The sequence below is a fragment of the Rosa chinensis genome, chromosome 5, assembly GCF_002994745.2.
Source record: "Rosa chinensis cultivar Old Blush chromosome 5, RchiOBHm-V2, whole genome shotgun sequence".
NCBI classification, from domain to species: Eukaryota; Viridiplantae; Streptophyta; class Magnoliopsida; order Rosales; family Rosaceae; genus Rosa; species Rosa chinensis.
In genome coordinates this window covers 42,799,469-42,826,114 of record NC_037092.1, presented here as the reverse complement: position 1 = coordinate 42,826,114, position 26,646 = coordinate 42,799,469, and the positions used below count along the sequence as shown (strand labels likewise).

The 26,646-nt window shown below is 39.7% G+C and overlaps 1 protein-coding gene across 1 annotated transcript; it reads left to right on the top strand.

Moving 5' to 3' along the window:
* Positions 1 to 23,874: 23,874 nt before the first annotated feature.
* On the top strand, positions 23,875 to 26,646 carry LOC112166033 (protein WHAT'S THIS FACTOR 1 homolog, chloroplastic). The gene is made up of 2 exons (XM_024302783.2): positions 23,875 to 24,106; positions 24,648 to 26,646. Exon 2 carries the CDS (start codon positions 24,654 to 24,656, stop codon positions 26,217 to 26,219), a length of 1,566 nt encoding a protein of 521 aa, XP_024158551.1. The 5' UTR covers positions 23,875 to 24,106; positions 24,648 to 24,653; the 3' UTR covers positions 26,220 to 26,646.

The window sequence follows — 26,646 nt, the reverse complement described above, 5'->3', positions numbered from 1 at the left end:
ACTTCAGTTGTTTGATAATGAATTGAACTTCAGTTTTATGTTGTATGTTAGAAGTATTTCTATTGTTTGATAGTGAATTGAACTTCAGTTTTCTGTTGTCTGGTAAAAGTATTCTGTTGTTTGATAATGAATTAAACTTCACTTTTCTGTTGTTTGATAGTGAAATAAACTTCAGTTTTCTGTTGTTACAAGCATGAAGGAACAACAGAGAGATATTCTTTTATGTTGTTACTGTATTTGTGATACAACATATCATAAACCTGCATTTGTTGGATTTGAACCATATAGCAAACCTCATTATGTACACTAGTCATCAAAAAGGCATATTATAAGATCTGAAATCAGCAAATTCCTCATTGCATCTATTAACCCACAAAAATACATTCCCATCAGTAGCATAATACTAATTAAACTAGCTAGCATGCTAGCCTTTACATTAACCCCTGCCATTGTTGCATGGATCCTAATCTAACTAAGACAAAAACCTAGTAGCATCCATATAGTAGTTACAGCAACTGCATGCATTATATTGTTCAACACTTTCCATCAGTTCTATCAAAATGCACAAAAGCAGTTCCTCGACACTACTACTGCAAGTTATCAAGCTACCAGAAACAAAAGCAGATATATAGGTTGATACTTAATTTTCTGGAAACTTCAAAACATGCTTAGCCCATTCCGCTTGGATCTCATCAATATCCTTGTCTGTGTAAACCAAATTTGACTTCGTTGCCCACTGCAATAAGGAAATGCAGCAAATTAAATATGAAAGTTATATGCACAAAGCATGCACTATATCATTAAACAATAAAGTCCATAGGTAAGCAGTTGATCAATTTTACCTTAATACTAAAATCCAAGTTCTTGTCCTCCACAATTTCTTTCATGTAACCATCAGGTGCTTTTTCATTTCTACAAGAAATTACTGCAGCACCGACATTGAGAAACTTTCCCTTGGAACTGGACCATTTTGTCTCTCCTGCATGTGAGTAGGGGTCGTATGGGAATCATCTATGGACCCGTGAATAGGCTTGGTGCAACAAACATTGCAGTTGGCACAGCATATCACTTTTTTAGATTTATTTGAGCTCCAAAATGGTCGCTTGCGACCACCAAGATCATCTTTCTCAGATGTTGAATCTCGTTCTTCTGATTTGACATCTAAATATGCTATTTCTGCCTGATAGGACCTGAACAATACAGAAATATCATAAAGTTAGACAAGCTAATGATGAGCAAAACTAAAAGTAACAAAAAAGAAAAATCTTATTGAGCTATTTCATCTTAGAACTGCACTAAATATGAGCTCCTCCCTGCATGCCAAACATAATAGCTTATTATACACAACTAAAAGGCATTATGGAAGCATAGTTCTGTAAGAACAATATAAACAAAAATATTACATGAGCACAAGTGATGATATCAGATCCCACCTAGTTGGCTGTTATCCTCCTCAGTCCTAAGAAATTGCAACTGAACAATCACATTAATTGTTTTCTCCTACAACAATCATAAAACAAACAAAAGAGTGAAATAACATGGAAAATAGAGTAATTGCTAAAGGCATAGATTAATCCATGTACAGGGCTAACGTGTTTGTGCATAGGCCTTCAGGCAAACCCATCAACTTTTCATGTCCAAACAACCAAATTAATGCTCATTATAGAACAAATTAGAGTAGCTAATGCATGAAATCAATAACAAATCTTGCAATAGGTAGCCTATAACTCATACATTTCATTGAGAAGGCCACTAATGTCATGCCCCTGATTTTTACACAAATAAAAATCGATATATATATATATATAACCCCATAATTATATATGCGTGAATGTTCAGTCATCAATACAAATACCTGGAACATCTTTCCCTTAAAACAAGTACATACTGATGCCCTGAACCAATCCAAGTTAATATACACTCGCTCAACATGAGTTATATATTACATAAGCTTACGAATTAAATTGCCATCACAAAATAAAACGTAAATACTCCTCAGAATTCACTACAAAGCGGAAGTCATAACAATGGCAAAGCCAGATCAAATTTGCTTCCTACCAGTTCTGCTGCCAACAAGATACCTCAGCTTCAGCCACGATTTCCCTGACCTGCAAGGTTAACCCCTACACCGTTTGAATAGTGCACCGGGTTGTCACACAACAAACCCGGTAAGCTTTTGCAAGCCCGTATGAGTAACTCAAAATAACTCACACCAAATTACGGGATAAAAGCCCGCACAACTCACGCCAACACGAGGAAAACCTTTCGACTTGAGAATAAGGAAAACATATCATGCTTCCCAAAACAATACTCTTTTCCAAAAAGGAAATCACAAAAGTCACACCGTGACAAAATCATATAAATCGTTAACATAACAATTCAAATATGATTAATCGATCCAACCTGGATAAAACACATACGCACATCAATCATACCTATCGTTAACCTAACAAATAGCATATGATTCTTAGTCCAACCTGGACAAAATACGTACCCAGGAGTCATAAGTAACCTACTTAGATCCATGAGGTACCATGGCAGACATACTAGCGCTCTAGCGTATCGTAACCACTAGCCCGGCTAACTGCGTGATTCCTTATTTCTTGCCTTGGTCACTATCAGCGACCTGTCACCATCTGTGACATATGATCTTCAGACCCCATCAAATCTCGGAATCAACCACTGGTCACCATCTGCGACCTATCACCATCTGTGACATATGATCTTCAGACCCCATCTGGTTTCAGATCAACCATTAGTCACCATCTGTGACATATAGAATATGATTCACAAGTCCTCCCAGGACATTTAAAAGAAAGAATTCCCGAAACTCTCTTTTAAAAACACGTACTCATGAGCATCAGATAGCTCCCCACTAACCCCATGATGTACCAACAACAAATCAGCCCAACGTAGACACACAACACATCAACACAGATTCACCACGGAGCCACTAATACATGAATACGTATGTGTATATATATAAATATATATATATATCCCATAATATATGTGATGCCCCGGAAATTCGTAATTATTTTCCGAGGATTTTCCGGAATTAATTTTATAACTATTGGACGGTTTCGTGGCTCGTGGATGGAGCGGAAGTGTTTCGGGCGAATAATTAATTGAAGAATATGGTATTAGGGGGTTGCCAAAGGTTGACTTTTTATTCGTAGGGATTCTCCGAAAACTTCCTTCACGAAAGTTGTAGAGCGCGTCGATACGAGTTCGTGGACATGTGGAACGCGAGAATCGGAATTCGTATGAGGAAGTTATGGCCATTGGAAGGAATTTCCATTTTTGTATAAATAGAAGTTTCCCAAGTTGGAAACTTACTATTTTTCATTATTTCCGTTTCCGGAAATCCCTTCTCTCTCTCTTCTCTCTCGTTCGCACCTTCAGATTCGAAATTATCCGACTGACCCGACCCGGACCCGGTCGATCCGACCAGACTTTTCCGGCGGACTGCGGCTGTCTCCGGCGACGAAACTTTCCAGATAGCATCGTCTCCTCCGTCTGGTCGTCCCTCTGGTGTCCTCTAGCGCCGATTCTCCTCCACAGCGGCGCTACAAGGCGGTGCAGGTTGGTGTTTTCGGACCCGGCCGGAAAACACAACTCCGACGTCGGCAAGGCTTTGAGTTTCCTTAGTTGAGTTCAGAACAAGCTCGCCGATCGATCCTTGGTGGTTGTTTGGATCGATTCACGTGAAACTTCGATCAACTCAGTTGGGATCACTGTTCACGGCTTGTGAGGTAGTTTTCGATCCCTTAGGCTTGTTTTCTGACTTCGATCCTGTTATGAAAGTTCACAAGCATGCTTAGATGAAGCTTTTTGATGTTGGGAGTTTTGTGAAATAATGAGTTTTTGGCCGGCGGCGGTGCACCACCGTCTGTGGCGGTGTTCCGGCGGTGTTCCGGCCACTTAAGGAATTGGTTTTGGTATTATATATGTTCTACTCGTTGATACGAGCGTTTCGATATATAATATGCAAATTTTGGAGTTCGTATGGAATTGTTATGATTTTTGCAGTTTCATACCGATCGATTTATTCGATCCTTGAGGATTTGAGCGTCCGATCGACTTGTGGTTTGGTCACATTGATCGTGGACGTATTCCGAGGACTTTGGGAGGTCTCGGATGTGGTTTTGCCTCGATTGGCGCCACTTTGGGGGATTTTAGTTCAAAACAGGGGTTTCGGACTTAAAATTGGTTATGAATCGTTACTGATTTGAGATCATTGGTGAATAGGTGCTTCTAGAAGGTGAATTGGACGAGTTGTTGGTGATAGTGTACTAGTTCGGTTCTGTATAGAAGACGCAGCGGGATTCTGAGGTGAGTAATCTCACGAAGTTCATATCACGAACGGGTTGACCCTATTTCTTTGAGAGTTATTTAGTTAACTGCAAACTATGGATGGTGTTAGTGACATTTCTGAGTAGATGACTATGTGTGTATATATATATATTATGGGATGTATATATATGCATACGTATTCATGTATTAGTTGTGGATTTGTGGAACAATATGCATGAGTGATGCTTTTTATTGTTTTGGGTTGTGGCTTTTGGAAAACAATTGGTGGGAAATGGTATTTCTATTGTTTTGAAAAGTGTTTGAGGATTTGAGAGTCACAGGTTGTGATTTCTCCTTTTGAATTGATTTAACATGTTGATCTGACGACCGGTGGTCTGAGGATTTGAGAGTCACAGGTTGTGATTTCTCCTTTTGAATTGATTTAACGTGTTGATCTGACGACCGGTGGTCTGAGGATTTGAGAGTCACAGGTTGTGATTTCTCCTTTTGAATTGATTTAACGTTTTGATCTGACGACCGGTGGTCGGAGGATTTGAGAGTCACAGGTTGTGATTTCTCCTTTTGATTTGATTTGACGTTTTGATCTGAGGGTCAGGTTGGCCTAAGGATCCGGGGTTGCAGGTTGCATCCTCATGGCAATATTATATCGTAAGATTGAACCTTGGCCGGGTGACAGGTTACGATTCAGTTAGAGCTCTAGTCTGTCTGCCATCGTACTTTAAGGATCTAAGTAGGTTACTTAAGACTCCTGGGTACATGTTTTGTCCAGGTTGGACCGATTTGTTGTTTTGTCAAGGTTGGACCGATTTGTTGTTTTATCCAGGTTGGATCGATTTATCATATTCTACTTGTTAGGTTAACAATGGGTATGATTTATTTGTGTTGATGTTTTGTCCAGGTTGGACCTATTTGCCGTTCTGTCCAGGTTGGACCTAATTATTGTTTTATCCAGGTTGGATCGATTTATCATATTTGAATTGTTAGGTTAACGATTTATATGATTTTGTCACGGTGTGACTTTCGTTGTTTCTTTTGGGAAAAGAGTATTGTTTTTGGAAGCATGGTATGTTTTCCTTATTCGCGAGTTGAAAGGTTTTCCTCGTTTTTGGCGTGAGTTGTGCATGTGTGGTTTGAGTTACTCATACGGGCTTGCAAAAGCTTACCGGGTTTGTTGTGTGGCAACCCGGTGCACCATTCCAACGGTGTAGGGGTTAATCCTGCAGGTTAGGATAATCGCGCTGAAGCTGAGGTAGCGCCTTTGCAGCTTTACGGTAGGAAGCCAATTTTGTGACTTTACCGTTATAAGGACTTCCGTTGTATAGTTACTCTGAGTAGCCTTTACGTTTTATTTTGTTGTTGACAATTTAATTCGTAAGCTTGTGTAATATATAACTCTTTGGAGCGAGTGTATATTAACTTTGGGGGTTCAGGGCATCAATATGTGTGTAAGTTAAGGGAAAAAGATTTCAGGTATTTCGTATTGATGACTGGACGTTCACGCATATATAATTATGGGGTTATATATATCGATTTTCATGTGTGTAAAATCAGGGGCGTGACAGTTTGGTATCAGAGCGTAAGGTGCATATTTGGTGACAATCAATACTCCTCGAGTGATGGCCCGTCTGCAGCGGATCCCCATCTGATGCTCTTCGGTATTGATATAGTCATTGGGTATGCAATGAGCGGTGGATTGTGAGTTTTCAGGGTAGTGTTGGCTCGGTGAACGAAGTGTAGGAGCTTAAGGTAGCTTCTAGGAGTTTTAGTCTTTTGAGGAATGAGGGCCTTTAGATTTAACTCGAGATTTACGTAGGGGATAGAATTGTATCTTCCGACGTTGTGTGTGGTTGATTTAGTCATAACGTTGACTTTTACTTGTAGTTGGAAGTTGTACAAGTATTAATCACAGGTTGCTATGCTCTTTAGGTGATGGATTCACAAGGAGGCAGAGCGAGAGGTCGAGGTAGACCCAGAGGCAAGGGTGGAGCCCGAGGTAGGGGCAGGATTCCTCCACCTGTTGAGGAGATATTCGAGGATGAGGTCGATGCATCGAATGTTGAGCTGCCTGTTCCACCTGTTGTGGAGGTTGCGAATGTTGTGGATCCCACTCGTTTGTCGAAGTTGGCAAAGGAGATTTCGAGGTTGGGAGGAGTTCCATTCCAGGGAGGTACGGATCACATGTTGGCGGATCAATGGATCGAGAACATGAAGACCTACTTCGAGATGGTCGTCTGCGACGACATTGAGAAGAGGAAGATTGCGGCGTTTATGCTCCAAGGTGATGCACGAGTTTGGTGGAGCGGCACACAGAGAGTCATGGATGTGTCCACCCTGACTTGGAATGAGTTTGTGGAACTGTTCAGGAAGAAGTACTTTCCGCCTTCTGTGAGGGAGCGATTGGAAAGGGAATTTGTCTCGTTAGTCCAAGGGACTAAGAGTGTGAGGGAGTATGAAGCTGAGTTTTCAAGGTTGTACCGCTTTGTGAGACAGATGGATGCTGAGAGCTTAGCTTCGAAGTTTCAGTGGGGACTGAATGCTTCGATCAGGCGCGATGTCGCTGTTCTGGAATTGAAGACGGTAGAGCTCATTTTCGCTAAGGCCATGACCATTGAGCAGGAGAACCTGATCTTCCAGGAGCAGGAGTCGGCTGAGAAGGACTCCCGAAGGAAGGGAAAGGCAATTGCTGAGTGCGATGGAGGGACTGATAATCAGGGAGGGTCCTGGAAAAGGCGGAGGACTCATTTCCAAGCGCCGGCTAGGGAGGCAGCTGCACCTGTAGGGGCTGCACCTGCAGGGCAGGTGGCACCCGTGAGGTGTTTCAATTGTAATGAGATGGGCCATACTTCTAGGTTTTGTGCGAAACCGAAGAACATTGTATGCTTTAGATGTGGCCAGGCAGGGCATTACTCCAGGGATTGCACCCAAGCACAAGGAAGGGGACAAGGGAATCAACAGAGGCAACTACCTCAGGGAAATGCGAGGGTGTTTGCTGTTGGTCAGCAGGGTGCTAGGGAAGGAGGTACCTTATCTATTTCTACTTGGGTTGTTAGATTGATATGTGATAATTGTGTACTTCTTTCTGTGTGTTGTGTTGGGTTTTGCCTGTTGTCTATAGTTAGACTTTTGAGTATGGCATGTAGCATGGTGTGATGCATCCTTCATTGTTGTGGTAGTAGGGGATCTATACCACTTTAGTTGTGATTACAATGACAGGTGATGATATATGTGGGGGTCAGGCGGTGCCGGACCTTAGCTTGATTTTGTGTTCCCAGGTTGGGTAGGCACTTGTTAGGTTGTGAAGCAAAGGCACGATTTGAGTTGAAATGAAGGTTTCATTTTCAATTCTTGTAATGTAAGGTTTACATTAACGATAATGTGATACAGATACTGTCGTGATGACAGGATTCTGGACTCTTGTGTGATCTGTGTGTAGTGTTGCAGTCATAGAGTCTTTGTTGGGTAGTGTGCGTGGATGAGATCCATGAAACGATTGGGTGACCACCAAGTAGTGTGGTAAGGATTCCTAGTGTTGTGATACTAGGTAGGGTGCCTGTATCCATTATTGAGCTAGGTATGTTGTATAGTGAGACAAGAACAGGTTGTTGAGAAATGAGAATAGGATTTGAGCTTGGTTTATGCGTACTCGTGGGTGTGGTACGTGTAAATTTCGGGACGAAATTTCTTTAAGGGGGGTGGAATGTGATGCCCCGGAAATTCGTAATTATTTTCCGAGGATTTTCCGGAATTAATTTTATAACTATTGGACGGTTTCGTGGCTCGTGGATGGAGCGGAAGTGTTTCGGGCGAATAATTAATTGAAGAATATGGTATTAGGGGGTTGCCAAAGGTTGACTTTTTATTCGTAGGGATTCTCCGAAAACTTCCTTCACGAAAGTTGTAGAGCGCGTCGATACGAGTTCGTGGACATGTGGAACGCGAGAATCGGAATTCGTATGAGGAAGTTATGGCCATTGGAAGGAATTTCCATTTTTGTATAAATAGAAGTTTCCCAAGTTGGAAACTTACTATTTTTCATTATTTCCGTTTCCGGAAATCCCTTCTCTCTCTCTTCTCTCTCGTTCGCACCTTCAGATTCGAAATTATCCGACTGACCCGACCCGGACCCGGTCGATCCGACCCGACTTTTCCGGCGGACTGCGGCTGTCTCCGGCGACGAAACTTTCCAGATAGCATCGTCTCCTCCGTCTGGTCGTCCCTCTGGTGTCCTCTAGCGCCGATTCTCCTCCACAGCGGCGCTACAAGGTGGTGCAGGTTGGTGTTTTCGGACCCGGCCGGAAAACACAACTCCGACGTCGGCAAGGCTTTGAGTTTCCTTAGTTGAGTTCAGAACAAGCTCGCCGATCGATCCTTGGTGGTTGTTTGGATCGATTCACGTGAAACTTCGATCAACTCAGTTGGGATCACTGTTCACGGCTTGTGAGGTAGTTTTCGATCCCTTAGGCTTGTTTTCTGACTTCGATCCTGTTATGAAAGTTCACAAGCATGCTTAGATGAAGCTTTTTGATGTTGGGAGTTTTGTGAAATAATGAGTTTTTGGCCGGCGGCGGTGCACCACCGTCTGTGGCGGTGTTCCGGCGGTGTTCCGGCCACTTAAGGAATTGGTTTTGGTATTATATATGTTCTACTCGTTGATACGAGCGTTTCGATATATAATATGCAAATTTTGGAGTTCGTATGGAATTGTTATGATTTTTGCAGTTTCATACCGATCGATTTATTCGATCCTTGAGGATTTGAGCGTCCGATCGACTTGTGGTTTGGTCACATCGATCGTGGACGTATTCCGAGGACTTTGGGAGGTCTCGGATGTGGTTTTGCCTCGATTGGCGCCACTTTGGGGGATTTTAGTTCAAAACAGGGGTTTCGGACTTAAAATTGGTTATGAATCGTTACTGATTTGAGATCATTGGTGAATAGGTGCTTCTAGAAGGTGAATTGGACGAGTTGTTGGTGATAGTGTACTAGTTCGGTTCTGTATAGAAGACGCAGCGGGATTCTGAGGTGAGTAATCTCACGAAGTTCATATCACGAACGGGTTGACCCTATTTCTTTGAGAGTTATTTAGTTAACTGCAAACTATGGATGGTGTTAGTGACATTTCTGAGTAGATGACTATGTGTGTATATATATATATTATGGGATGTATATATATGCATACGTATTCATGTATTAGTTGTGGATTTGTGGAACAATATGCATGAGTGATGCTTTTTATTGTTTTGGGTTGTGGCTTTTGGAAAACAATTGGTGGGAAATGGTATTTCTATTGTTTTGAAAAGTGTTTGAGGATTTGAGAGTCACAGGTTGTGATTTCTCCTTTTGAATTGATTTAACATGTTGATCTGACGACCGGTGGTCTGAGGATTTGAGAGTCACAGGTTGTGATTTCTCCTTTTGAATTGATTTAACGTGTTGATCTGACGACCGGTGGTCTGAGGATTTGAGAGTCACAGGTTGTGATTTCTCCTTTTGAATTGATTTAACGTTTTGATCTGACGACCGGTGGTCGGAGGATTTGAGAGTCACAGGTTGTGATTTCTCCTTTTGATTTGATTTGACGTTTTGATCTGAGGGTCAGGTTGGCCTAAGGATCCGGGGTTGCAGGTTGCATCCTCATGGCAATATTATATCGTAAGATTGAACCTTGGCCGGGTGACAGGTTACGATTCAGTTAGAGCTCTAGTCTGTCTGCCATCGTACTTTAAGGATCTAAGTAGGTTACTTAAGACTCCTGGGTACATGTTTTGTCCAGGTTGGACCGATTTGTTGTTTTGTCAAGGTTGGACTGATTTGTTGTTTTATCCAGGTTGGATCGATTTATCATATTCTACTTGTTAGGTTAACAATGGGTATGATTTATTTGTGTTGATGTTTTGTCCAGGTTGGACCTATTTGCCGTTCTGTCCAGGTTGGACCTAATTATTGTTTTATCCAGGTTGGATCGATTTATCATATTTGAATTGTTAGGTTAACGATTTATATGATTTTGTCACGGTGTGACTTTCGTTGTTTCTTTTGGGAAAAGAGTATTGTTTTTGGAAGCATGGTATGTTTTCCTTATTCGCGAGTTGAAAGGTTTTCCTCGTTTTTGGCGTGAGTTGTGCATGTGTGGTTTGAGTTACTCATACGGGCTTGCAAAAGCTTACCGGGTTTGTTGTGTGGCAACCCGGTGCACCATTCCAACGGTGTAGGGGTTAATCCTGCAGGTTAGGATAATCGCGCTGAAGCTGAGGTAGCGCCTTTGCAGCTTTACGGTAGGAAGCCAATTTTGTGACTTTACCGTTATAAGGACTTCCGTTGTATAGTTACTCTGAGTAGCCTTTACGTTTTATTTTGTTGTTGACAATTTAATTCGTAAGCTTGTGTAATATATAACTCTTTGGAGCGAGTGTATATTAACTTTGGGGGTTCAGGGCATCAATATGTGTGTAAGTTAAGGGAAAAAGATTTCAGGTATTTCGTATTGATGACTGGACGTTCACGCATATATAATTATGGGGTTATATATATCGATTTTCATGTGTGTAAAATCAGGGGCGTGACAATATATATATATATATGTACACACATAGTCATTCACTCAGAAATGCCATCAATACATGAATACATATGTGTATATATATATATATATATATCCCATAATATATATGTACACACATAATCATTCACTTAGAAATGCAACCAATACATGAATACATATGTGTGTGTGTATATATCCCATAATATATATATGTACACACATAATCATTCACTTAGAAATGCCACAATACATCTATAGTCACAGTTAATTCCATAACTCCAAGACAATATGGTAACTAGGCTCATAACACAGATAAATCATTGGTCACCATCTGCAACCTATCACCGTCTGTGACTCTTGGTTTTCATACCTCGTCTGGTCTTAGAACCAACCGTTGGTCACCATCTGCGACCCATGCTTTTCAGACCCCATCTGGTCTCAAGTCAACGTTAAGTAAGTCACACCTGACCTCAAAACGCTACGACCATCTAGTTCCGGCTTTCCCCATCCCTGCTCATCATCTGTGACCCTTGGTACAAGGTCCAATACATTTAAAATGAGTCACGCTTAACTCCAAAATGTAACATCAAACTCAATACTTTTCAAACAATAGAAAACATCTTTTCCACAATATTGTTTCTATGAAAAGTCCCATTCAACAATAATATGAACCCATCATGCATATTATTCATCACACATCATCCACAAGAATATATATATATTTCACATAAATATATATATATACGTAGTCATTCGCTCAGGAATGCCTACTAATACCAACTATAGTTTGCAGTTAAATAATTAACGCCAAAACAATAATGGTAATTCCGTTCATAATGAACCTTGTGAGATTACTCACCTCGAAACTCCCGCTGCGTCTTCAATACTGAATAAGGCAGCTACACCACAAAACAACCGTCCAAGGATACCTCGTCAAGCACCTAATCACATACAGTTTCAACTTAGCAACAACCCACAAACGATTTAAGTCCGAAACCCCTGTTTTGAACTAAAATCCCCAAAGTGATGCCAATCGAAGCGAAACCACATCCGAGACCACCCAATGTCTCCGGAATACTTCTACGATCGATATGCCAAAATCACAAGTCGATCGGAAGCTCGAATCCTCACGGATCGAAACATCGAACGGTCTGAAACTGTAAAAATCACAACATGCTCATACAATCTCCAAAAATTACAAACAATATATCGAAATGCTCGTATCGACGAGTAGATCGAATCAGGAATAGAAACTATCCCTGAGGTGGCCGGAAACCGCTAGAAAACACCACCATAGTGGCGGCACCGCCGCCTGACCAAAGTCAGAATTTGACAAAACTCCCAACACCAAAGTTCTTCATCTCAACTCCAATTTAAACTTTCATAACTAACACAAAGTCTAAATCATAGCCGTTTGGCCGGAATTTACCTCGCAACATCTGAAATTCGATGAACTCTAGAATTTCAAAGCTTTGATTCGTCCTCCACAAGGGAAATCATCCCAAGCCACTTTGGGAGAAGCATCAACGTCTTATGGGCTTCAAAAGCCCTCAAGAAACACCAGCAAAGGTGGCCGGAATCGGAAGTTCCGATCTGGGTTCGAAGCATCGCCGCCGCCAAACTTTCCGGCCTTGCACCGCCCTCCACAGCTCATTTCATACTCCAATTCTTCCACAGACCTCAAGAGGGGATTGAGGCGAAGAGAACCCACTTTGAATCGCATCCTATGGTGGCCGGAGGAGGGAGAACGAAGCCGGCAAAAATGGAGAGGCGATTCGGGCTTGGGGAGAGAGAAAACTGAGCTGGGTTTCCCAAAATGGAAACCTGGCCTTTTTTGCAATTTCCGAAATTTTTTGTCCTTTTATACCAAAATGGAAAGTTTTTCCGAAGCCCATAACTTCTTCATACGAACTCCGATTCTCGCGTTCCGTATGTCCACGAACTTGTATTGACGCGCTCTACGACTTTCGTGAATGAAGTTTTCGGAGAATCCCAACGTATCAAAAGTCAACCTTGAACCCCCCCTAAAGTCATACCTTTCAAATAATTAATTCGTCCGAAACGGACTCCATCCACGAGCCACGAAACCGTCCGATACCCATAATTTAAATTCTGAAAAATCCTCGGAAAATAACTACGAATTTCTGGGGCATCACAACTAAAGTAGAGTAGTTAATACACATCACCTTGCCCATATGGTCTGCTCCAACACAATAATAGAATATGAACAATTCCAGCATATAATGTTATAAAGTCAAAAGACCAAATTCAACAGGGTTCTCATATCCAGGAACCATATAATGTTATCTTTTCAAAATTAACTTGAATGATGCAATGTGATTTTGCTAACATGGGTCACATAAAAGGTATTTGTCAGCTTATGTTTCAATATTACAAACTGCCTAAAGGAATTTGCACGTTCTTATAGTGTTGACAGGCTTTACAATGATTCAGATGAGCATATAGCTCTGAACTGATAAACTTGTAATGAGAAGAAGCAGTTCAAAGTGTGAAGTGAAAGATAAATTTCATTTAACAATGATTAACAATTAATATACTAAAATTTGCAGGATAGTATTCACATACCAGATCTATTATGACACTTACCAGATCCAGAGTGCATAAAAGGCCATACTCTTCTAAGGCGAATTCCACAATAGGCCATGTTCTTTACAGCACATCTGTGTCTGCACAACACAGTTCAAAGGGTGGTAATTGATAAATGGAGCTTTCCACTCCGCTATAATGAACAATGAGGCATGCCCAACCTTTACTATTCCACAATGAGGCTTACCAAAGAGATATTACAATAAGACACAACATTTCCAAATTTTATGATTTCATGTAACATATTTCCATCAAATTTTGCTTCTATCTTACACTTTTCTCTTTCACAATGATGAATGTGATCATACTTATTCAGTAAACTAAGGCTAATGTCAAATAAATACTTATACGAACAAATATCTAATTGACTGGAATTGGAAGAAGAAGAGACCAATTGCTGCCACCTCCACCGAGCTCGTGAGGCGCCGAAATGGAACTACTAGAAGAGACACATCATTGGGAAGACACACTATCAATATTGATATATTGCATGGGAACTTGCAATTACAATAACATCGTCCATAACTTCAAATGAAATAATGATCTTTTCAAATAGAAAAACTAAAAATTCAAATGGAGAAGCATCCTTACTTGCAATGCTGCTGTCTAGGTCAATTCCAAAATTTAAATTTTTAAACAAAGGGGGTCCACCAGGATAACCAAATTATGCATCACTGCAAATACATATAATCAACAACATAAGTACTCGGTCCATGGACTGAAGGTAGAAGTGGAATAATGAAAGGCAGAATAAACTTGAAAAAAAAAAACAAAAAAAAACAAAAAAAAACTTGAAGTATGCAAAGGATTTACTTGCAGAAAAGAAATGAAAGCTACAATTAAAGCACTCCTAAAACAAGAGTCCCCCGGGGATGGTGTGTGTGCACAACTAGGCCTATATGCTTTTACAAACCTGAAACTTATTATAGGAGCACCAGCTCTGTCGCCTAGAGTTGGGAATTCAAATTTATAGCTGCATGTGAAAATGCCAGAGCGATTAGTAAAGTAAAGCTGGAAAGAGAAACTATAAGAAAGTTTAATAAAAAAGCTGTTTATATGTGCCTCTTTGCAGTCAGCAATAGTACAAGCCGGAAATTTTATTGCAAAGCTTTTCTCAAACTCCTGCACATGGTATTTCACATGGTATTTTTCAAACTCAATCAAACTGAAATCATGAATTTAGTAACAGACCCTCAAGAAAGTTAAGTTCATTACACAAGCACAAAAGTTGCAATTGCCATTAGACTTGCTCCACGAAAACATAACATAATATACAACACAAATGAAAAGGGGTAACATAGAACCCCATATGGTTGTTCATATATACCCAAGTAAGTAGATTTCAAAGTTTCCCTTTGTACACATACACTATCAACAAAAACTGCAATTTACCACAATCTAGTCCTTCAACCGAATTTGCTCAAAATAATAGCTTAGCTCAACCAAGAGATAAGCTGCCAAAGAATTCAGAAGTCTTACTTCACCCAAAGCTCCACTTTAATCTACTAACCACCACCTGAAAAAGTTTGAGGAAAAAGGGAATGAGCATAAACGATGCCCAGTAGGGGTTTTACAGTAGCTGCTACCTCCATAATAGCTAGTGTGGTAATACACTCCTACAATCACTTATTGCTTATGTAAACTTGAATATCAAAAGTAGCATATATACCTGCATCCAAGGCCGCTGCTTGAGCATACCTTTCTATCTTCTTATTAGGATCGGCACCAAAAACCCGGACATCAATACAATATCTACGATTATAATCAGTCCTTGTACTAGTTTCCAACGCTTGCTTAGCTTTTCCCTTCAAGTCAGTGAAGACTTGTAACCTGCAATCTTGCCCATGGAATGAAATTGCAATTAAACAATGTAACACTAACATCAGTATTTATAATGCTACTTGGTACTTGCTAACCTCATCTTGATAAAATTGCTTTACCGATATTTAACACTGATGAATCCAACATCTCGTAAAGAACGAATTCAATTGTAGAAGGCTAGGGGAACATGTTGCTATTACTGCTTTCATGAACCACTTCTTCTGCACGAACAAAGGACGCTCAGACAGAGCAAATCGCGCACGAGTGACCCAGCCACTGAATTGGAAGCATCTGAGATGAATCGAATTCAACGAGAATAAGAAGAACGACCGAGGAGAAAGCCAAATTGAAATACCCAGAAAGAATAAGCCATAACACCCCAATTGAGCAAAACCCCCAAATCGATATCCCAACAAAACCCCAAAATCCAAAACGAATCGAAGTCGAAACCCTAAGAGGAAGAACGAGCTTACCATGCAATTAACAATACTGAATATAGTTCGGACTCCAGCTCTTGAAATAGAAGAACTCCAGTTCTGCTAAAGGAATCTGATCTGTCTCTTCTAGCTCGAGGTGAAAAGGAATCTTCTGTCTCTTCTAATAGAGAGGAATCAAGGGAATTTGGGTTGGGTTGTTGCTAATGGACGGGATGTTGATCTGGGTTGCTTAGGGTTGCTGCTAGGTCTAGAGAGAGCTAGGCGCGAGAGAATGTGTTTTTGATGTTTTTGAGTTTTTGACTAAGTGTGGGAAAAACACGGGGCCTGCTAGGGCATCAATTTGATGAGTTTATGTTGTAACAAAAAATAGTTTTTGGACACACAATGAGAAGTAATTTATCTTTTTCATTTAGACAACATAAATCTGTTGTCTTCTTTTTTCAATTAAAAGTGAGAATTTCTTGGTTTATTCATACAACAGTTATCTGTTGTCTGAATTTTTCAAAGCTGGAAAAAATGAACTAGTGTGGATTTTCATGCTATTCAGACAACACAATTAGTTTATTCTATCGTCTAAAAAACTTGAAACATGTCAGACGACAGAAAACTTGCATTATTGGCATAGTGTATATACATGCATTGATTCTCTCAAGATCAGTAAAGAAGATTGGTGGTGCAAGTGGAGCGATATTTGCATATCGTTCAAGTGAAGAAGAAGGTCAAGATTCAAGACAAGCACCTCTGTGAGTTTAGAGATTGTAGCCGCGTAGAGAGCTATATGTGTTTGTAAAGAACCATATCCTTCATCAATAAGTTGATTGATTTTATTTGGGTTCTCAAGAGTAAGAGCCCCACAGTGTTTTTAATCTTAAAATTGAGGTTTTCACTGCGTAACCAAAATTGTGCTTTTTGTGTGAATTTTTTTATTTCTGCCCAGTAAGGATTGCAACGTGTCTATCAATCCCTGAAACCCAGAAAAACATTTCATCCAAGTATTTTCAAGTTTTAACTCCTTTCCAAGACGTGAGGGTTTCATGCCTTCAGGGCTTCACCCACGTTTAGAAGCAGTTCTATTTCAACTACCTATCGCTTGAGTACAAAAAAGCCGCTGATGAGAGAAAATCTCAGGTATGTGCATGTAGACTAAACTGATTTTATGGAGTTTCTTTTGACGATTTCTCTCAAGAGCTTTGAATGATCCCAACCCATGTTGGCTTAGGCATATGACTCTTTTCGTATGTATTGCAATTCATTTTTGTATGTATGACTCTTTTATTGAAATAGTTGGATTAATTGAAATATATGACTAATCAGCAGTTCCCTTTAGTCATCGTCTATTTTGAGATATGATTTGAGATATGAGTAATTTAACAAGATGTTTGGAATATGATTACACATATGAGGGATTGGAGATTTTAAGAGATTGCGAGATGTTCTATTTTACGTGATTAAGATTGCAGTAAAGATGATGATTAAGAGTGTTTTCAAGATTGTTACTGCATGCGAGGTTTTAGAGAATAACTTGAGAAAACATTAAATTTCACTTATTCATTCGAAATTACTTATTTTTCGTCCACTCACTCTTACGATTTTCAAATGCTTTTCCCCTGAGCCTTTCGGTTTTAAATGCCCAGTTTGCAGGCTAGATTTTCTTGAGGTCGAGCGTACATGGGATTGAGGCATAGCTGTCATAACTTCCGCATTATAAAAGTATCGGTCCTTTATCTTGTATTCTATCTTATTATACGCCTGTACATTAGATTGCTCTGCTATTTGTTTTGTGGAATGGGAGATGTTGTGATTTAGGGAGCATGGCGGCTCCAGAAGAATAAGGGTGGATTATTTTAGAAGTGTAAATGTCTTTCTACAGATTTTGGGTAGTCCACTTTTAGAGGGAGTTCCGCCAAATTTTTTTGTAGAATTTCTTCTAAGGTGGGCACCGGAGGACCACTTCGGATTTCAAGGTGAAATCCGGGGCGGGACCTGTCAAATGCTCTATACAAAACCATCTTCACAAAGTTATTAATGGAATCAATAACTTCTTGTTGAATGGCTATCAGACAAAAGAATGGCACACCTAAACCTTAATCAATATAACTAATACTCTGATAGCTCAAAAATAGAAACTGATATAGCATGGGAGATGGCAAATAGATATAGAGAATATTAAAAGCATAATTAATTTAACATTCTGATTGATTATAAATCCAAATTATATACCTATCATTGCACCATTTCCATGCTTGATGAGAAACTTTACTGAAATCTTCCATTGATTTGGTGAATTGTCTCACAGTATTTTCCCTGGCTATTGCCCAGAAAATCTGCTTCAATTGCAACCCAGCAAATCCATCTCCCTTGAAATTGCTGTGTAAGTGTCTTACACAGTGCCGATGTTCTGCATGTGGAAAAAGTGTAGCAATTGCTTGTTCAAGTCCTTTCTGTTTATCAGATATGAAAGCATAGTGGTAACTATTCCAAAGTTCCAAATCTTCTTGAAGAAACTGTAGAAACCATGTCCAAGTTTCCTTATTCTCCAATTCAAACACTGCATATGCTATGGGATACATTCCATTATTGCCATCAATTCCAACAGCAGCTAATAACTGACCCTTATGCACACCCTTTAAATGATAACCATCCAAACAAATAACCTTCCTACAACCTGCCTTCCATCCAACTTTAAGTGCTTCTAAACAAATATATATTCTCTTGAACCTATAAATATCACCTTCCATCTCAGTGTGCATCCAAACAGAAGTTCCTGGATTTGTTTTCTTCAATTCATGGGCATAGCTTTCAAGCAAATTGTATTGTTGTTCAAAGCTACCTTGAGCTAGCTTCATTGCAATTCTCTATGCCTTGTAGCATATTTGATAACCAATGTCCATTCCAAAGTCCCTTCCAACATCATTTTGAACCCCTTCCCTACTCCACTTAGGATCATTCATAAAAAGATCAAGGTACTCATTAGCAATAAAAGGAGCATGACAATGGTATACTTTCCCAACCAGATCATTGCACATGTGTTGAGGCCTAAGAGTCTTAATATAAAGAGTAGGAATATTTTTAGATGGACTTGTTGCATAAATCCAAAAAGGACAATCAGGGGATGTCTTACAAATGACCTTCACTTTGTACCTTGTGTTTTTACAAACCGGAGCTCTTTCTTTGTCAAAACTACATGTTTTCTAATTGCATTCTTGAAGACAACAGAGTTGGGAAATGCCATGCCAAGCTCAAATGTTGGCCTCTTCATATCAAAGTGCTTGTTGAATTCCTTCCACTTAGAAAACCTCCTCTTAGACTTCACTTTAAAAATTCCTGCATCTTCAGCAGACTCATTTGAGGATCCATGATAACTTGCAAGCCCATTAGAATCCTCTCCCTCACCATCAGATATGTTCCCTCCAAATCCCATCTCATCATCTTCGTCAAAAAATTCCCAATCACTATCAACTATTTCATCAGCATATTCCGGATCATCTGAGCTAGATCAGTTATCTACTAAGTCCGCAGCATAAGAACATTTTCCTTTGAATCTTGTCTCATATCTCCTTTTTAATACTCTCTTGGGTCTGCCTACCTTCTTTTTTGTTACTTCCACCTCAGCATATTCCATCTTCTTTTTTTCGTTATCTTTTTGCTTATGAGAAATAGATGCAACTCCATTTTCTTGGAATGTAGAATCAATAGTTGGCCCATTAACATGATCATAGTAAGATCCCATCTCAATTGGGAAATTTAAACCAAGTGCATTTACCCCCATCAATGTGATCATCTTCAACATGCATCTCAATTGTGAAATTTTCACCAAGTGCATTTACCCCATCATTCATCAATAGTCCTAGATTATCTTCTAGATCATGAATGACATGCATGCCCAATATATGACAAATGGTCTACTTCACCATCATAGGCATCTAGTTCCCAAGGCTGAAAAACCTTCCTCTCACCCAAACAGACAATATGCACATCCAATAATCTTCTAGTACTTGAAATAAATTAAACCATATCCACAGCATCTGCATCTGTTGCAATTGGTAAATAGCCACTTCCTGCTTCATTGCCAGGTACCTGAAACCAATATGCAATTGGACATTGGGTAGTCATGTGCCCAATAGTTGAAGCCTATAAATGATAATTTCTCTGGAACCACACCATATCCACGAAAACAGCTGAACCACCCTGTAATGTCTGTTTACACCACCTTGGCTGTAAAACCTCCCCAACTGAACCACCCTATAATGTTTGTTTACACCACCTTAGCTGTAAAACCTCCCCCTATAATGTATTTTTATAGTAAATAAATTAGGACCTGCATCATTCAACATGATTTAAACCTAGCTAAGTCAATAACAATCAATAGTAGTCAACAATAGTTTGCTATAGTCATATTTAAACCTAATATACTCAACCCAATACACATGATGCCAACTGCATACTAAATAGACTCAATTCAATATCTCTTTTTTTTATGTTTGTCAGTCCAAATAAGTAGTGTGTTTTTTAATTGTACTAGTCCCAGTTTTCAAATGTTCAACATCAATGAGTTCAATACTTCACCAACCAAATTCAATGTTCAAATTTCTTCATCATCCACCAATATTCAAAGCTTTCCCCACATTAAACTCCATTCCGATCAATAATAACATTATAGTATGACAGAACATGACAACAGAAAACCCTAGAACCAAAACAAATCCTAGACATAAATTCTTCACTTTCTTAAACAATCTATACTTTCTACTCCACTAACAAGCATAGTACTGAGTTAGGGAGACAAAACCCTAAAAGAAAACAAAGTCATATAGAGGGACCCTTTGTGCATACCTCCAAATACAGGTGGATGTCTATCAATCCGAAAGTACCTCCAATAAATTGCTATGTCCATTCAGGATTTGGGATTCCCGAATCTAATTTACCGAGGTTTGATTGGAACAAAATCTCTTATTCTCTGCCTTTTTTCAGATTCACTTGAACATAGAGAAAGAGAGAGAGTGAGCAAGTGAGATTCTGATGGTGAGAGACCGAGAGAAGTCGTTTTGACTAGTTTTGGTTGTATGCACCAATGGATGGGGGGAAAAGATGGAGAGATGATTTTGCCCATTGAAAAAATCTGCCCTAACGGCGTTATTAACGGAAGGCATCGATATTGTGTCGGATTTCAATGTTGAGGTACCATTGTTATAGTTTTAAGATTGAGGTACTGAAATGATGAATGAACTTTGTTTGGGGTACTTTTTGTAAAATTTTCCCAAAACCTAATTATTTGAGCCAGGGATGGAACTGCCAAGCAACCATCCCCGCTTGAGATCGTCGATGCCCTGATGCCTCCATGAGCAAAGTAAAACTCCAACAGCCATCTTTGATTAAAGTTTCCCGTCTGTCTACACCAGATCGCTAAATCAACAAAGCCAAATCAAGTACCATAGATTGAAGACCATCTTAGACCAAAATAGTAGCCACCTTGATCTTGAAATCTTGAAACCGAGTGTCCCACACTAGAGAGCAACACCCCCGCTGAAACCTAAGTTGGTATGAAGACACAAACTTGAAACCGGGTCCAACACCATCTAAACATCTTCGAGGAATGAAAAGCATTCGCCGGCAAACACTATCGTTTGGTCCAATGCTCAAGAAGTGGTGGCAAAGCTAGCACTAGTGGTGGTTGGGGTGTGAATTGACGACAAAAGACGTCGCTGGAAGTCGAGCCATTGGCAGCTAGTTTTTGAGAGGAAGAGCTCTCATACCTAATAATTAAGGTTTTTTTGTTTTCAATAATTTACGATTGATCATTGTGCGTGTGTGTTATTTGTTTATTTATTTTTAGGATCAAACTCTTGACCTATTTTTATCTATACTGTATTATTAAGATAAGAGAGTTTGTCAATCAAAACTAAAAAAATTTACCAAAATATCCCTTAAATATTAAAAAGGGGTTGTGACCACTTACCCAATTTTTGGCCAAATATTGCCCACTTACTCCACCAAGAGTTTTTTAACCCCATTTACCCAATTTAACAGTATTTGACAGTATTGCCCTCATTTTAATTAACAAATTACACTCATATCTCTCTCTCCTCCCCCTCATCGATTTCTCTCTTTCTCTTTCTCTAACCTCGTCTCAGGCTCTCTCTCTCTCTCTCTCTCTCTCTCTCTCTCTCTCTCTCTCTCTCTCTCTCTCTCTCTATCTTTCTCTAACCTCATCTCAGGCTCTCTTTCTCTCTCTCTCTCTCTCTCTGAGCCACCACGCCCACCACTCCTCCGTCGATGTCGGCGTCCACCACCGCCGCTCTGTCCCACCGTCGGACCACCAGAGGATGACGCCATCTAATTCCACGATCCCAACCCCTCTGGGCTTCGCCGGTTTTGTTCGTCAGATGTCCGGGAAGCTCCACGCGGGAATCCGGTCTGGGCTTCGCTTGCAGGTCTCGGACGACATCAAAACTGTGGTCTATTAGGGGGTAATAGACAGATTATTGCCCCCCACTAATTTATTAACTGTGGTTAATTAATCACTGAAATTAGAGTTTTGATAAGTCTTATGTTGTTTTGAGTTTATTAAATTACAATAATCTGTCAATGATAGTTAAGTGAAGGGTTCTGACTTCGTATGAAGACATTATTTGGGGGCAGTAATGTGTCTACTGCCCCCCACTAAACCATTAAAACTTGCACCAGTTTCAAGGATTCATAGTGTATTGCACTTTATCACAAACAAAACCAAATTGATCATTTTATAATCAACAAGAGATGATTACTGTCTCCTAAGAAAGACATTATTGGGTGGCACTAATGTGTTTACTGCCCCCCAATAGACCATCAAACATTACACCGCTTCCTATGTTTCACAGATTATAGAAATTATTCACACTCAAAACAACAGATAATGTCTAAAAACACACATTATGAGGGTCAATATTCTGTCTACTGCCCCCCACTAGACTGACACAAACCACACAATTTTTTTCATTTATCGATTACTGCAATTTAACACTACATTTACTTTAGAATAACAGTTTTCAGTCCGTCAATAAATAAAGCAGTCATCATTGGCCCCTAATACAAAGTCTACTGGGGGGCACTAATGTTACAACTTTTATGGTTATGACTGCACAATAGCAGATAGAAGTTTTCAGTCCCAGATAGTAGTTTTCAGTCCGTCGTCGATTCCTTCAGAAGGTCAAACCCGGCCTCGCCTAGCTTCTTAGCGACGAAGACTGTCGGCTTGGCGTCGAGCTTGGCAGCGGAGAGCACGACGACAAGTTTTGGCGAGGCGATGGCGAGAGCAGGCATAGTGGGCGACCTGCTGGAGGGATGGAGGGAGGGAGAGAGAAATCCGATGTCGTCTGGAGAGAGAGAGAGAGAGAGAGAGAGAGAGAGAGAGAGAGAGAGAGAGAGAGAGAGAGAGAGAGAGAGAGAGGGGGGAGAGGGCAAAAAAGTCCCAAAAATAAATAAAAAGAAGAAAAAAAGAATTAATTGGGTAAAGGGGAAATAATCCCTTAGAGTGTTTTGGGTAAACGGGGTTAAAAAACAGTTAGTGGAGCAAGTGGGCAAATTTTAAGCTAAAATTGGGTAAATGAGCATTTTCCCTATTAAAAAACATTTGAACTGAAATATTTGAGAAAGACAAAATGGTTAATTCACAAATAGAAGAAAAACAAAAGAAATTTAACCAAAAAATTAAAAATTAAAAACAAAATATGTGCAGTAATTTTCTCCATATTATGTGGAAAAACTTCCCAATAATTATTTACACCCATAAAAGTGTGTTTGGAGTCTAATTCTAATCTTACTAAAACCCCTCGTGGATGAGGAATAATTGCAGGACTGAAGTGGCCCTACGAGGTCCACATTAGGAGAAATCATTCCGAATATTTAGTAGGACTTCCTCTAAAAAATGGACTACCAACACCTGCAAAACACAACTTAAAATACAATAAATCCAAACGGAGCCTGCCTGTTCTTCTAATAATAACTAAAATCTCCATATGAAATGTGTAATTCTTGATTTTTGAGAGCCTAAACCGGATATTTTGCTCTTAAATTTAGGACCCTTTTCTAATTATTAAAGATTACACTTCTTCTTTTTCTTTTGGGAAATGACCTTTTCTCTACATTATCACCCCAAATTTGTATTTAGAGTGTTCAACAGTAACTTCCGCCTATTCCCATTCTCAATTTCCCTCCTCTCCTCCTCCATCCTCGACCTTACTCAACTTCGTAACACCCTTTCTTCTTCTTCTTCCTGTTTCTATCTCTCACTCTCTCTGTTATAGAAAATAATACCTTAACCCTTACGAAGCTCAGTAATCCCTCCTATATTTCAATTTCTCTCACGCTCTTCTCTTCGTCTTCTTCGGTTGTGCCCTCACCCAAGGTTTGTTTTCTTCAATTTCGCTCTCTACAATCTCTTCTATGCTCTGCTTTTACTTATTAACCTGTTCTCTCATATCAGCTCTCGTTTTTTTTTTTTTTTTAAATTTCAATTTCAGAGAACTCAAGACTCTTTATAGATATCTCTACTCTTTTAATCTCTCTCCCTATCCAATCAGTCTAGCTTATGCAAAGAAATATATGTATGTTCAATTTTGCTTCTTATTGTTGTTTGGTTCAGTTTGAAGATTTATCAAGGGTTGAGCTCAATTGGGTTCTTGTTTTCTCTCCATAGTGTCATTTGATTGCGTTGGATTCATCAGATTTTGCTGGGTTGATTCAGTTGTATACAAATTCTCATTGTGCTACTGTTTGTTTAGAGTAGCTAGCTATTGCCATTTAGCTTAGTTCAATTAGCATTGGGTTCAAAATGTACTGTGTCACTGTTGAATGTATGAGGACTACTTTGTTCATGTGTATTTTAATGGATAATATGATGATAAACAACCTGATTTATGGGTTTTGATACATTTTAAATGATGCAGCTCTCAATGGAACCAAAGCTGTTGCTTTCTTCAACCACAGCCTTACCAGCCACTTCCTTACCCTGTTTTCTTTCATACAAGTCTCCTTTTCATTTAAGATCGAAACAGTCTGTGAAAACCCATCTCCCAATCTCAAGGATACAGCCGGAAAAATCAAACTTTTGGGGAAATAGTTTGGTTTTACCTGAGAGAGATGTTATTTTGGGTGATTTGAGACATGTCCCAGTTGGACCGATACGTGCTGCTGTGAAGAGAAGGAAAGAACTTCCTTTCGACAATGTGATCCAAAGGGATAAGAAGTTGAAGTTAGTTTTGAAGATTAGAAAAATTTTAGTGGGCCAACCTGATAGAATTATGTCACTTAGGGAATTAGGTAGGTATAGAAGAGAACTGGGTCTGCAGAAAAAGAGGCGGTTTATTGCATTACTGAAGAAGTTCCCTGCTGTGTTTGAGATTGTTGAAGAAGGTGTATTTTCGTTGAAATTTAAATTAACGCCCGAAGCAGAAAGGCTTTATCTTGAAGAGTTGCAGGTTCGAAATGAGATGGAAGACTTGCTGGTCGTGAAGTTGAGGAAATTATTGATGATGTCATTAGATAAACGGATTTTGTTGGAGAAGATTGCTCATTTGAGGACCGATTTAGCGCTTCCTTTAGAATTTCGTGATACAATTTGTCATCGATACCCACAGTATTTTAAAGTTGTTGCAACTGCGAGAGGTCCAGCATTAGAATTAACTCATTGGGATCCTGAGCTTGCTGTATCAGCTGCTGAGTTATCTGAAGAGGAAAATCGTGCTAGGGAATTAGAAGAGAAGGATTTGATTATAGATCGGCCTCTCAAGTTCAACAGACTAAAGTTACCAAGGGGTCTTAATCTTTCCAAGGGTGAGATGAGGAGAATATGTCTGTTTAGAGACATCCCTTATATATCCCCTTACTCTGATTTCTCCGGGCTGAGGTCAGGTACAATTGAGAAAGAGAAACATGCTTGTGCAGTTGTCCATGAGATATTGAGCCTTACTGTGGAGAAGAAAACTCTTGTAGATCACCTTACTCATTTCCGCGAGGAGTTTAGGTTCTCTCAACAGGTCAGGGGAATGCTGATAAGGCACCCTGATATGTTTTATGTCTCGTTGAAAGGAGATAGGGATTCAGTTTTCCTTAGAGAAGCATATCGTGACTCTCAATTGATAGACAAGGATCGTCTGCTGATTATAAAAGAGAAGCTTCGATCTATTATTGCAGTTCCACGGTATCCTAGAAGGGGTGCTCCCAATAGAGAGGCAGATGGTGCTGAAGGAACCAATGAGGCACAAGATGGAACTGTTGATGAGGGAGAGGAATGGTCTGATACTGATAACTTTATGAGTGATGAAGATGATGATGATGATGATGATGTAGATGATTGGAGTGATGAAGATGAAGATACGCCCCCAGATTTCAACGAAGATGGGAAAACATTAAACAATGAACCGAGCAAACCAATTAATCAAGAAGGCTATTTAACAGAGAATGATGAGAGGGTGCTTGTTCCAGTCTTGCCAGATGGTCGGCCAAGAGAGCGCTGGTAAATTGACATATCTGATCTGGCCCAAAGATATTCACTGAGAGTGCTCGTTACATTCTTTTGGCTCGAACTATTTGTGTTTGTTTTACTTGAAGGGGAATTCAACATAGTATCTCCAAAGCTCTGCAACCTGCTTTAGGTGCAAAGCCTATATCCTTTTCTCATCCTTGAGGTTCAGAAAAGTGTTTCTTGGAATACAAAGGCATCCGCATAATGTCCTGTATTCCTTTTGCCTTATGTAATAGAATTAGATTATTGTGTACTCTTAATTAAGTTAACTGAAAATTTTGGGGGAATGTAAAGTTGCAGCCAGTTTTAAATTGTTTCTTATCTTTTTGTGATATAATGATCAATACCCTCTGGAATTGGTCAACAGAAATTTTCTAGATTATGTTTTAATCTTATAATTAAGTCATCTACTGTTTCAGTTC

Coding starts and splice junctions, on each gene's coding strand:
- LOC112166033 (XM_024302783.2), top strand. CDS start 24,654: ATGGAACCAAAGCTGTTGCTTTCTTCAACCACAGCCTTACCAGCCACT.